Source organism: Python bivittatus, unplaced genomic scaffold (assembly GCF_059951505.1).
Source record: "Python bivittatus isolate LINGU-HERP-01145 unplaced genomic scaffold, Pbiv_v1 ctg000530_np1212, whole genome shotgun sequence".
NCBI lineage: Eukaryota > Metazoa > Chordata > Lepidosauria > Squamata > Pythonidae > Python > Python bivittatus.
The window spans coordinates 4020399-4034086 of record NW_028277085.1 but is presented as its reverse complement, the minus strand read 5'-3'; the positions used below and the strand labels follow the sequence as shown (position 1 = coordinate 4034086).

Genomic DNA, 13688 nt, shown 5'->3' with positions numbered 1-13688 from the left:
CTGCTTTCCAGTTACCTCTGGGGCAGTGCTGGTGTTTTTCTGGGTGCTGATGGGGAGGCTGCTTTAAATTGAGGGCCATCGTCTTGTGCACTGTAAATAAGGCATTTTTATTCTGCTTGGTGTCTCTCTGATTTCTGGTTTTTCTCGTGCCTACCAAAATGGCATTTCTAGTTCATTATACCAAAATGTTGAATTTACAGAAGCAATACTGTTTCATATCCACATCGCTTCCATTTATTTGATGGTCTTGTTCATGTTGACACATCCACGTATTAAACGCTGGTGGATCATTTTCCCAGGAAAGACAAAACACTTAATGGATTTCTCAAGGGATCACATATCACACTTTCTACCTCTACTGACTTTTGCTGAGAGAAATTAGGGAGCTGTTGAGACTTGTCAAACTATGTATGCTTTGGTTTGAAGTCAGATAGCAGTTTCTTATTTCCCTAGATGATGGTCTAATACTGGTCTTTGTCCATCAATGTACTGCCTGATTTGGTAGCACATACAGTCCTGGGGGCCCAAAAGTTTGAACTCCTGTTTTCAGAAAGCACAATTCCCTGTGGGGTCAAATTTGGCTGCTTGAAAACTCTAACTACATCAAATAACCAAGATCCAACTGTGGTTACTGATGTTGGGTCTTGTTTGACCTTGAGGCTGTAAAAACAAAAAACTCTAAGCCGGAAACCACGGTTTTCTGTTACAAGTGCATATGAAAATGGCCGTTGCTAGTCTAGAAGCACCAGGAAATCTATATGTATATTTATATATCTGTGTATCTGTATCTAGAGAAAGCATGTCTAGTGTTATAGCAGTTTGGTGGTGTCTGTCTTTTGTAAGTTGGTCCACTACTTTTTCAAAATATCACGTATTTTTAAAAAGCTTTTATTGTCACTGTGATGATAAGTGCTAAAAAGATATCTTGGTTGCTTTGATTTCTGTGTGAGTTTAGAAATGGCTGTTATACCTTCGGCATGTTGATATGACTTTTCATTTTCATGGCATCTGTTGTCAGACTCAGTTCACACTATATCTTAGGAAGTGTTAGAGTTTGTGCCTCTAAATTAAATATTTAGAGGGCAAACTCTAAAGGCAAGCAGTTACATCTGGTTTCAATTATCAAAACAATCATCTTTGATTTCCCCCCCTCTAAATTTGCCTATTTAACATAGGTTTGGTGATGATGGCCTTAGGTATTTTCAGAAAATCTGTGATTAGAAATGTACATGCAACACTATTTCCAAACAGAAAAAAAAATGAAACAATGAGAGAATTGATGTGAAAATGCCTTTGATTTCTAAAAAAACAATCAGCTTTTTACACAGTGCGTATCTGTGTTAAAAGACCAAAATAAATGGAAACCTCCAATTGTTAAATTTTAGTGATGGCATTGAATTGGAAAGCACCGAAGTTAGACACAGGAATTGGGGGTATCGTGACCATTAAAATAGCGTGTTGAAAGGTGTCATTTGATGGTATCCTTTTTTAGTAATAACATATTCTTTGGAATCATACTAGGGATCAGAGAGATCTAGTGCAGATATAATGGCCACATTTACACATTTACTTTCCTACTGAAAAACGGCTGGGAACCAAGGCTGGGAAACATATTTTGCCACAATTGGTACAAATTATGTTGTGGGCATCCATGCCATTTTCACCATCTTAGGTTGGTTTCAGGGCCAGAGTAAGCCATCCTGAGTTTTGTGTGAGCAGGTCATTTAACCCAATTGTGGATAAAACAACCTATGCCTTAGCGCAGTGTGTAAATCCAGTGATGGCCTTTAGTAACCCTTGAACCATTGTTATGTCAGCCTAAAAGCCCTTTCAGAACAAGACCTTTCCACCAGGTCAAGCTGGTCACTTTTACAGATGTTGTCTGGATGCAAGAAGTTCAAACTCTGTTGTTGATGCCTTTTTAGGAGCGCTGCCAGAACACTGCTCCTTCGTGGGTGTCTTCTTTCACATGCCATATACCTCTGCATATTGCACGTTGCTGTTTTTTTAAAAAACTGGATTTTTTCTCCCTCTCTCTGGCTTCAGTTTGAAATTAGACAGCTGAGGGCTCATCTGGCGCAACAGGATCTGGATCTGGCAGCTGAGAGAGAGGCAGCTTTGCAGGTGCCTCACGTGCTGAAGAAGCAGACAGGCAACCGATACAAAGTGGTGGCCGCCGGGGGCGATTCTGATGATGAAACTACTGGGAATATCACAGAGTTGCGGCCAGCTCGGGGTAAGTGGGAGAGAGTCCGTAGTTACAGCTGCCTTTTTTTTAAGTGGAGTCCAGCTGTGCATTCTTGCTAAGCAGTCTCCGTTCATTTCAACCTGACGTATGTAGACTTCCCCAGGTTAGAGAAGGAAGCGGTAGCAGTGTCTTAGAATCAGATGGCCCAGGACAATATGCCAGGGGCTGTTCTTTTAGGAACTGGATTTGTGGCCTGAGTAGTTTTCATCCCAGATAGGAACCTTGGATTCCAAACTCAGCAGGATATTTTGATTGTGTGCTGCTTAGAACGCTCTTGATCAAAACTGTAATAAAGAATATATTTGTGCAATGTCAGCATTAGCAGTATCTCCCACCAACAGGTTACACAGGGCTCCCTCTTACCTACAGTCATTTCTTCCATAACATAATCCATGGGTCAAGCGATTTGGCTGATATTGCCAAATCCTGTTATGTGGACATGATGGCTTTCCAAACTGGGTTTGCATCCAGCTTCATTAATCTGTGTATTCTTTTAAATCACAAAACATGGACATACTTTATCATTTATGCATATGTTCCTTGAGGGTTACATTAGGAATGGATGGGAGTGGTGCAGACTTCTGAGTGTGCTTTGCAGGATCAACCTTAAACTTTTATACTTTATAGGCTGTGTTTCTAGGTGGCTACAAGCGCAAAGTGTTTCGTCATCTTATAGAGGCTGGTCATGCATAAAACATAGCAGATCTGCCAGCCAAATAAATTGTTCCTGAATGTCTGTACATGGTATTAGGACACTTAAGTGTACTTAGAATTCACAGCCTGCTTAAAAGCAAGATAGACTAAAATCAATTAGAATTCATTTTCAAGGATGTGGTGTTAAAGAGACAGGAAGCCAGGTTGCAGTCTGGCACTGTTCAGACAAAAGAGAACTTTGCCTTGAGTTGGACTATACCTGTTAATCTTTTTTTAAGGTGCAGGGCATGTATATATGCATGTATTTGTAAATATAAAGACTTTTATACTTAAAATCGATCCCAGATCATTTAATTGGATTTCGTGGAAATACAGATTAAATACATTTTAGTCTTGCGTACTGTGTAGAGATGGCAAGGTATATCTAAAATAAGTGCACTTGAAAAGGTTCACCTCATGATGACAGCTCTGTGTGCAGTTCACATTATTTTATTTACTTATCAAAATACCTGAAATAAGCATCAGAGCCCCCTCTAGATCAGGGTTCCTCAACCTCAGCAACTTTAAGATGGGTGGACTTCAACTCCCAGAATTCCCCAGCCAGCCATGCTGGCTGGGGAATTCTGGGAGTTGAAGTCCACCCATCTTAAAAGTTGCTAAGGTTGAGGAACCCTGCTCTAGATCCCAAACCACAAAAGCAACAAAATCCAACACTTGGAAACAGCAAAACAGAACATAACTAAAGAGAAGAGATGTTCTCTGAAGCTTCAAAATAGAAGATTTAAGATTATAAATGGGAATTATAGACTCACCATCATGAGGGCAGCAGGTAAAGGCAGGCTGTCCTAGAGTTTGGGTTTTGTAGACAGAGAATTTAATGCCCTAGGCGGAAGTGTGGCGTATTGCCACAGAACTGTGATTTATGTTGGAAAGAACACGAATGAACTTACATAACAAGAGGAAACTCTTACAGTGCACGTCTCTTCAGTGCGCAACATGAAAAAACAGATCCAATTCTTATTTACATGTCAGAATTTTTTTTTACTACAGCTAAAGTTCAGATGTGGGCATCAGAGTGACACAGTCCTTGCTAACTTATCCCCACTGACTTAAATTTTACGTATCAGAAGCTGTCCATGATAGGACCATCTAATGCATTTGGACCATTGGTATGATGCCATGGCTGTAGGAAACAACACGTGTTCGTAGTACGCCTGAAGAGTGGAGGGATAAAACATGTAAGATAGTTATTTGCTGTGGCAATATTGCTTCTGAGTCCCTTCAGAATCTTCTCACCTGGAGACCTTCAATCCAGGCTCAAACAATGGGCTTTTAGTGAGTTAGAACTACCTAATTCCGGAGAAATGGGATACTCCTCCTGAAGTCAATTATATTTCCCCTACCCCTAAAGAACAATGAAAACATTCACCGTGAGCTATTTGACCATGAAGAGTTGCAAACGTCCATGAGAAAGATTAGACTTTGCTGATTTTCAACCTCCCCTCCCCTTCCCATCCCCTGTATGATATTTTTATGGAGAAGCTCATAAGTTAAAGCTCCACCGAGAGCAGCTCAAATTTGTCTTCAAAGTCTCAGCATCACATGTCATGTGCGCCAGGCCTCTTCGAAGCAAAATGTGAGAGCCCCACAGACGCTGAGCATACTGCAAATGTTTAGAACATATCAAAAAATCAGCAATTAAGAACACGGAACAGCTATGAAATATAGGAAATGATGCTCTGGCAGGCTGTAGGCATATGTCAGTTTTAAAACATTTGCACTTAAAAAAAATATGTCATCAGTTTCTGCTACTTCTCTGGTCTCCTCTGGCCTCATTTTTGGGTAAAAAGACTTTGGCACACTAAAAAAAAAGGGGATTTCTTTGTTTCCAGTCTGTCAGTCATATCTTGAAAGACCTGGGTGGCTTCTGATCAATGATCATTGAGGTTCTCGAGCTGATTAGTGTTTAGGAAGGATATGTTTTATCCTTTTGTTAAATGATACTTATTGTATAACAAATTCCTCCATATATTGCAAGCAAGGTCATTTGCTGGGTAGGGGGTCAAGATGGGGGCTGCAGTCACAGTCACGGCCACCATCTTGCCTCTTTTACCCTGTCTGCAGACACCCAGATTGTAGCTCTTTACTCCTGTAAAACATCCTTTAAATCTTAAGAAAAGGCTTTCCTTTCTTGTTATGCTTTGCAGAAATGCACTTCGAATTTGTTTAAAGTCAGGTTTTTGGAAATCTTTGCAAAGAGAATGGACTTGAAATTGTGTTTAATCTTTCAAACCAACTTCCTTTTTCACGCTAGACGTGGGGATATGGGGCCCAGGACGCCGTAATTGCTCCAGAGGCATTCTGTTGGCTGCTGAACCCCTCCCCACCCCTTTTCCTTTCTTTGTTAATTCCTGCAGCCATGAGACATTGTCTCGCCTTCCATTAAAACAATTACTGCCTTGTTGAAGCAAGTCCTTGGGACTTCAGAGTGGGGGATTATTAGGTTGTCCCCAGAGACATCTAGTTAGTTTATTAAATGAAGTCCCAATCAGGCAGCCAAAATGGGGAGGCAATAATGACATTAGACTGTTTTTCATCCAGAGCTGATGCTCGAGTGACAACTCTTTGCTGCACAAATGGGAAATCTATATGGACAAAGTTTAAGGGGTTTGTTCTTACAGAGGAGGGCGGGGCAAGAGCATCTTTAAACATGTTGAATCATGAATCAATTATTCTATTTAATTAATATCAAAAGATAGTCCAAATATATTTGTTAATGAAATAATGCTACAATTATAGGAGAAGATTATTACCAAAATGCCAGATAAATGATCCCTCAGATGTTATAAAAATATTAGTCAAGGAAAGAAGCAAGAGGAAAAACAAATTATTTATTTCACAACAGCATTTGTTATCTACTTCTTAGGTATCCATTTGATTATTAGAGATATTTAATTGCTTAGAACTCATACAAGTAATCAACTGATTTAATGTACATGTGGGGAAAATGTTCTTAAGAGGCCCACCTCCATATTTTCACTGATCTTCAGTAGCTCAGATCTGTCGCAGCAAGGCATTCCCTTTTACATACGTAGTTGTAATAAAAATCAGCTTTAAAAAAATAAAGCTTCTTGTTCACTAAACCATGGAGTGCTTTGCTAGTTTATCAAAAGATGTGTCTAGCCAACTAGTAGTGCAGACCTTATTCTTACATAGTACAGGGTTTTAATTACAAGTGGTCAGGGCTAAGCTAGGAGCAAAAGAGGGATTCCGCTAAGTGATGCGCTAAGAAAAAGGAATATAGATGCCGCATTTGCACAGGTGATACTCCTCTGTCCAGTTAGAGAAAGTCCTAACAGGAATAGACCAGATGGTTTGCATGCAAAGGGTCCCACATTCTGATTTGCGGCTTCTCCGGATCAAGCTGAGAAAGAGCTTTGAAGTGGTAATACAGGTCATATCAAAATAGACAAACTAGTTAGTCTGATTCTGTGGAAAGGCACCAGCACGCGATGCACATTAAAAAAGGGGCAAGGCTTTGGCTGCCTGCTTTCTGGCTGCCATCTTGACTTTTTTGACCCCATGGCATTTGGCTTTACATAGCTACCACCCTGAGAAGCTCTAGTCCAGTGTTTCTCAACCTCAGCAACTTTAAGATGTGTGGACTTCAACTCCCAGGATTCCCCAGCCAGCATCTTAAAGTTGCTGAGGTTGAGAAACCCTGCTCTAGTCTCTCTTAGAAATCCTTTTCTGAATGGCTTCCTTGTCTATAAAATTCAGTCCTAGCAAGAAGAAACCAACTGGGAGTAATGAAAAAAGAAAAAGAAAAACAAGGGGAAGCAGGAAACACAAATGCTTTTAACCCTAAACCGACCTTGGAAAGGGTCCTTTCCAGAGCAGATATTGAAGCTGGGAAGCATGTTGCAAACGCAGCAAAGGTGCTCGCTTTGTATCTGACCAAATTACCGGCATGCCCTGGACATCAAAAGCACGTTCTGAAAAGACAGAGCGGTATTTGTACATCTGCCGCAGTGAAGGGACTTTGTTTTCCGTGGCCAGTAGGAGAAGGATTACTCGGATCATCTGCAGTTTTGGAAAGAGACCGGCTCTTCCCCCAAACGTTTCAGTTTACATTTTCTCCGCAGCAGAGAAAACTTAAGGCTCATAACTTTCATGCCAGAACATAAAGTACTCAGAACATTCCCCATCCTTTATAGAGATTTGATGATTTGAATTATTTAACCTTGCTGGAACTGATCTTACCTGAGAACATGAAGCTGGCCTGGTTTTATTCCTCTCATTTCAGTGAACAGTAAGATCACCTGTGACTATTGAAAAACACTTGCTTACAGGTGCCTAATCCAGATCTTGATTCAGGCCATTCTGTGGTTCTAAATGGCCCACCTTAAACGCTTACCCTTCTGTTGCATCTCTAATTAATTTCATTAACTGTTGGATTGGTTTGTTTGATTGATTAAAGTTACATACCATCAGCTAGCAAGTTTTCACTTCTTTACACTACTATGCAGCTATTCCCCTCCATTACATTTATATCCACCACCACTACCACCACCCCACACAGACACACAAAGAGAAAAGAAAAAGAAAATTAAATTCTGATAGCTTTCTTCAAGGGACACTTTGAAGTGGGATCTTGGGGGGGTGTTGTTTTTTTTTAACAGCCCTAATTTGCTCGTCGTCCAGGGTGTTCTTTTGGCGAGAACTGGAAATTGGTTGACCTTCCTTATATCAAGAAAAGCTGTCACACATTTTCAGAACTGGTTTTAGCCACGTTGGTTTTAATCAGCCTAGAGAGCTTATTTGCAGTCTCATTTCCAAATAACACACTTTGTCAGGATCTGAGGAGGGTTTTTTTGTCACTAGTTGCGTGTTGCATGATGTTGAAAATGTGAACAGAGATGGTTTCTTCTCCGTTTCTCACAATACAAGCACACAGGGTCACCCCTTGGAATTAAAGGGGAAAGGGTTAGGACTGGTGGCAAGAAGCTTGACGCACCTTAGAAGAAGGCAGTTGTTAGAAAACTACATCAGTGAGTCCATACAAGGAGGAGGAGTTGAGCTCAATTTGAGGGAGACTTTAGATGAGATTATTAAACTGTAGAATTTGCTGCCATCAAATGTAATGAGGATGGCCATGGGTCTAAAAAGGATCTAGACAATTCAGGAAGAAGAGGGCTGCTACTGACTCTTTGTCCTGGGTGTGTCCTGCCCTCTGAATTTCAGACCGCATTCCTTAAATACCGGCTGCTGCAGAACTACAGTGGAAGGAGGTTTTTTGAGAGCCACAAATACATCTGGTTGGCTGCTTTGAGAGCCAGAGTGATGATGGAGATGGACTTGGGCAGACAGCTGTACTTCTTAACTTTCACAGCCTTTTGGATCCATAGCACTTTCAGTGTTGGCTTGCCATGGAGATACCCACAGCTTTGTAGCAATGTGTCACTAATGGTGCATGTGGCAACAGCTCCATGTCGCTTGTAGACTCAGTGATGGATGATTGAGACAAAATGGATCTAACAGCACATAGCTGACAAGCCTTGCAGTGTGCTCCTGACCCAGCGATCTTGCCTTAAGCTGCACTGAGGCTCCTTTCTAAACACAAACATTAGCAGAGAGCACCCCTTGGTCTGCAGGCATTTAAAGATCAACAGAGGCCAAAAAAGCTTTTAAAGAGCCAACAAAACAAGGAGGGGAGCCATGTTCCCTTTCAGTGTCAGATTAGATTGCCATCTCAGGAGCTTCATTTGTGCAGGTACCGAGCACTCAGTGGTTTGAGCCTTGTGCGGAAAACGTGTACCCAGAAAACATCTGTTTCTTTCACCTACAAACCGCAATGTGTTGTGAGGAAGGCAGGGCTGTAGCCACAGAGACCCAGGGGGCTATGAAGATTCCTGCTGAGAGGATTGAGCAAGGTCTGTCTTCTCCCCTCCCTCCTGAAATGGGTATTTAAAAAAAAAAAAAGACATAAAAGGAGTAGATGCTTTTAAGGCATTCAGTATGCCACAAAGTGAGCAGATCAAGTTGCTTTTTCAAACTGGGTGTTCCTGCCCACATGTGCCTTCTAAAAGAATTATTTTTGCTACTCCTAACCCGTGCCGTTTTTTTTCCAACATCACATGGCAAACATTTATTGACTTCTGCCATTTCCATTACAGATAATTTTAGAATTAGAAGTATCAAAATAGGGTTTTTTACTGAAATCTGGAGGGCAATTGCTTTATTTCTCCCATATGTTGTGCCATGCAGCTGGCATTTTCATCTTCAGTTTGCATGGTTTGCTACCTTACAAGGACTTTGTGAAGGAAGTGTTCATAAAGGTGGGGAGAAAGAATATTGAGAATTTACCCCTTTCCAAATTACATTACTGGTCGTCTGGTGACAGTCATGGACAGTTTATCAGAATAAGGATCCTCCTTATAAGAGCCTTACTAAGGCTTATTCCTTACTCCTAAATAAGGGCCTTACTTAACAGGGCTGGATGGATTTATCCTGTACTGGCCCAAAGCGACAGTCAAGTAAGATGAATGAACTGGGGAGACTTGCAATGTGTGGCTTGCTTGCATTTTTGAAGGAAGCTTTACCTAAGGAACTTCTTTTTGTGTGTAGAGCTTTCTTGAACATGTGAAAAAAGTAGTATCCTCTGAGTTCCGAAGATTCCTAAAATTAGCAGGGACTCTTGAGACCATGGGGTGAAGGGTGCACCAGCCTCATCCTCTCATACTGCTGTGAATGTTTTCTGTAATAGGTGTTTTACAACATTGGGGTTTTTTTTGTTTAAAGTACCTGTCAGTGCTCTTTCAGAAAACTTATCTTCCCCCCATCCCCTTCCAGGCTTTGAATAAAATAGGATACTGGTGGAGAGACTTCTGAACTGTGGCATTATGGAGCCAGGCCTTGAAAATCTTCACCAAGTCTGCAGTTGGAGTTTGCTGCTAATGATTCCTGTTTTGCTTTCTAGAGACCGTGGTAAAAGACGACATGAACAACTACATCAGCCAGTACTACAGTGAGCCCAGCACTGGTAAGGTTGGTTTTTGAAACTTAAAGGCACGTTCAGCTATTGCTCCGGGGAGTCTTTCTAGGAGGGCTGAAAGAACCTGCTGCCCCTTCAGGGCCACCCATTGAATTTCAGAAGGGGAGTCAGGTCCTCTGATGCTGACCTTTTTGCCACAGCATCAACTTCTTGAGCCCCCCAGGAACATTATCATCTATCATTGTGAAATTTCCTTTTACCACTCGGCACGGCCTCAGCAGCTGGAGCGCAACACCCACCTACTTATCTCATGTGGCAGCTGAGGCCAGGAGCAGCCCTGTTAAATCCTATTCTGCAGTTAAATCCTGTTCTACAGAACCTATTTCCATAGTTGTATGTTCCACGGGATGGCTTCCATTCACATATATTATTCTCCCATAACAATTGATTGGTTGATTGATTGATTATGTGCCATCAGGTTGGTGTAGACCACATAGATAGATTTTCTCCATGAATAACATTTGAAGAGGTTTATTATTTGAAGAGGCTTATGTTTAAAAGACTGAATTACCTGATGATTCAAGGGTTAGGTTGGTTAGTGCTAATAATTTGTGCTGGAAAATATGCGTCAGGATATGATTCTTGAGAATGGGGACCTGAGAATGGGCAACAGGTTTGCTTCATATCCAGGTAGACACCACCAAAGTCTATTAAATCTTTTTTCATTATTAAACTCCATTAAAGTGAGCAGATTATGCCTTTTCCAGTTATTTCTGTGCCATTTGCAAGGGGAACTTCCTAACAGATTTGGATCATTGTGCCTGAACTGGGGGGCTTTGAAGGCACAGGCTGATCTGCACTACGCCTTTTAAAAGTTCTAAGGATTTAAAAATGCACATGCACTGGAAGTTCTGAATAACTGAGTTTAAAAATGTGGTCTCTTGAATGGCAACTGGAAAAAAATGACTTTTCATGGGAGAAGCAGACAAAAAGATAACAGAATGTGGGTAGAATAAGATAACTCCATACCTGAGAAGACCAATGTTAGAGCGATGGTCACTGGGTCATCTTCCAACTGTATTTCTCTCTCTGTGTATTTAAATGGAGGAAAGCTTTTTCAGCTAAAGCTCAAAGCTTATCCTCATTGCTAGAATGGGCCTTCTCCGAATCTAAGCTAGTGATCCTATAACTTTTTGCCTCTTTGAATATAGACAGTGGTGTCCCCGAAGGAGCCTTCTGCGTCATTACAACAGCAGCCATTGATGTGCACCAGCCTAATGTCTCCTCCGATCTCTTCATGGTGGAAGTGCCGATGAAGATCATGGAGAGCAACGGGATTTCCACAAGCGTTGCATCAGGCAGTGCCTCCAGGTCCACGGACAGCTCGGTCACCAGAGCCCAGAGTGACAGCAGTCAGACCTTTGGCTCCTCCACAGACTGCAGTACGACACGGGAGGAATCTTCTGAGTATTGCCCCTTGAAGCGGGCCTGTCAGGTAGCCCAAGGTGATCAGGTCAGTTCCTCTTCACCCCATTGCAGAGTCAATAATGCCGTTGTGCAGGAACTGTTGTCTTCCTTATCAGAAGACTCCTGCTTAACCCAAAAAGGACTGGATCCTGTTAACCTTAAACTGCCAAGCCCAGCAGGCTCTGCCACAGCCAGCCCTGAACTGGAGCATCGAGTCAATATTTACAACAAAAAGAACCAAGAAAACTTTGGTGTATTTCAGAAAAAGCCAGTAATCCACTTCCAGCAAAATACACAGATGATTGACAAGTATACGTCTTTGGAATCCAAAGAGCAAAAGTTCAGCAGCGTCCCAGACTCCTAGTCCTTTTGTTGAGATGCGGTTAAGACAGATAAACAGGAGGTCATTTGCCAGGGGTGGGACACACTAAAGCTTTAAAATGGGGTCCTCAGAACCATTCCGGGATGGATATGTTGTGTGGATTCAAGAGCGGAGAATTCATTTTTCAAAATGCATGAGTTATGAGAGCCAGCACGAAAAACTTGACATTTCTGCCACCCGAAGTCTTCGGGTTTCTCCCTCAAGGAAGAGTTTGGGGGCAGGGGAGGTGAACACTCTGTTAAAACAATGACCTCAAAGATGTATAGATTCTTAAGTGTGTTTTTTTTAAGCCAAGCGTACACAAATCCCACAATTTTTATTGAACTTTGGACAATCTTCTATCAGGTCAGGTTTCACCAGGGTACAGTACAAACTCACATCTCTCCTCCTAACGATTTCTTATAATTTCCCTTTGTATGTGACCAATTATAAATCCCTTTGTATAAGTATTGACAATTATTTTTGATCTTCCTGGGGAGGAAAAAAAACCCCTGTTTTTCAAGGAGCACTTTGAATGATGCAGCTCAAAGAATTTTAAAGTAAGTGTTCTCTTATTTTTAGCATGAACTTTGGGAAAGAAATATTTTGAAAAAAATAAAAATTGTTGCCTCCAGGATAACAGAACAAAAATGGGCATTTTACAAATACAGTTTTAATTAAAATATTTTTTTTAAAAAAAGAATATTCTAAATCATTGTTTTCATTTTTTTTCTAGCTGTAAGAGCTGATAATGTGGTAGCAGCTTTTGCTTAAAATAGTTTTTTTAAGAAAAATATTTTAAACACGAGGTTTATAATTGACTTTTTTCTTCCATTTCCACCACATGCTGAGGTCAACTCACATTATCTTTGCTCTTGCATGTACGAATTTTAAAATCTGCCAACCGGTCATTTCCACATGGAGTAATTTCAGACCATAAGATCTATACTTACATCTATACTATATCTATAGGAGCTGTTTAATTCCCAGAACTACTGGTTGGAATGTTGTTCCTCCCATTTGGGGTCAAGGTGGAGAATGTCTGCCTCCAAAGATCCAGTTACATTCAAAATCTTTATGGGCATAAATCTACTGCCATTGGTGACTGGTAGTAGACCACAAAATGGGGCATTCGTAGGTTGGTTTTGGATCCTTTGGCATTCAACACACTCCATTCCCCCCATTGGGCCCTAAGATCACGCCCCATATGCTAGTCCCAGGTAAAGTGATGAAATTAAGTTGCAGCTGTTTAGCCCAACCTGGTATGCATCTGGTCAGAGTGTCTGAGAATTCAGTTCTGGTTAGAGAAGCTACCCAACCTTCCAACCACCCAGATTAAGTTATCATTACCCAGCCTACATCAATCAGATTAGCTCTACTAATAAGGAAGAAGTCACATGTCCCAGGATAGACACTAGCTTTACCAATAATTGACTAGACATTAAAGATCCAGATCATAATAGAGCAGCAGATACAAGCAAAGGTTAAATTAAAACCTGAGTGACCAAACAGTACCAGAGTTGAGAGAGAAAACCAAGGTGACAATTATCTGTGTATACCTCAAATACCCAAAGCAGACCCCATGGGCCTGTTAAATATCGCTTGTTGCTAAAATAGTTGCTAGAGGCATTAACGAGGAAGCAACTGACTCTAGGAGCTGGGGAAGATACCAGTATAACACACAGTTTTTCAGCCATTAAAAGCTTGAGACAAGAGAACAGGTGCTTGAACAGCCAAACAAAATTTGAAAATCATCTGGAATTCATGGATTGGTTCTGTGCCCACTTTAAAATACAGACCAATCTTTCCCACCTATTGTCTTATATAAGGTGGTAACTCTCAGCATTCCCAAACAGCCCAGCCCAAAATGAAGAAGACGGGGGATTTTTGGAGCTGCTATTTCAACACATCTGGAGGATGTCAGGTTGGGCACGGACTGATTACACGCCATCAAGTCAATGTCA

The 13688-nt window shown here is 41.2% G+C and overlaps 1 protein-coding gene across 6 annotated transcripts in view; it reads left to right on the top strand.

Annotated features, from left to right (window-relative positions):
* Nucleotides 1-13600, top strand: part of TMEM266 (transmembrane protein 266) — a 46172-nt gene extending 32572 nt beyond the window's left edge. For all 6 annotated transcript variants that reach the window (XM_088148391.1, XM_088148390.1, XM_088148393.1 and 3 more), the window contains 3 exons: nt 2047-2236; nt 9882-9944; nt 11108-13600. In XM_088148391.1, coding sequence (XP_088004517.1) covers nt 2047-2236; nt 9882-9944; nt 11108-11727 — 873 coding nt within the window. In that variant the 3' untranslated portion in view covers nt 11728-13600. The remainder of the gene's footprint in view (nt 1-2046; nt 2237-9881; nt 9945-11107) is intronic.
* Nucleotides 13601-13688: the final 88 nt, after the last annotated feature.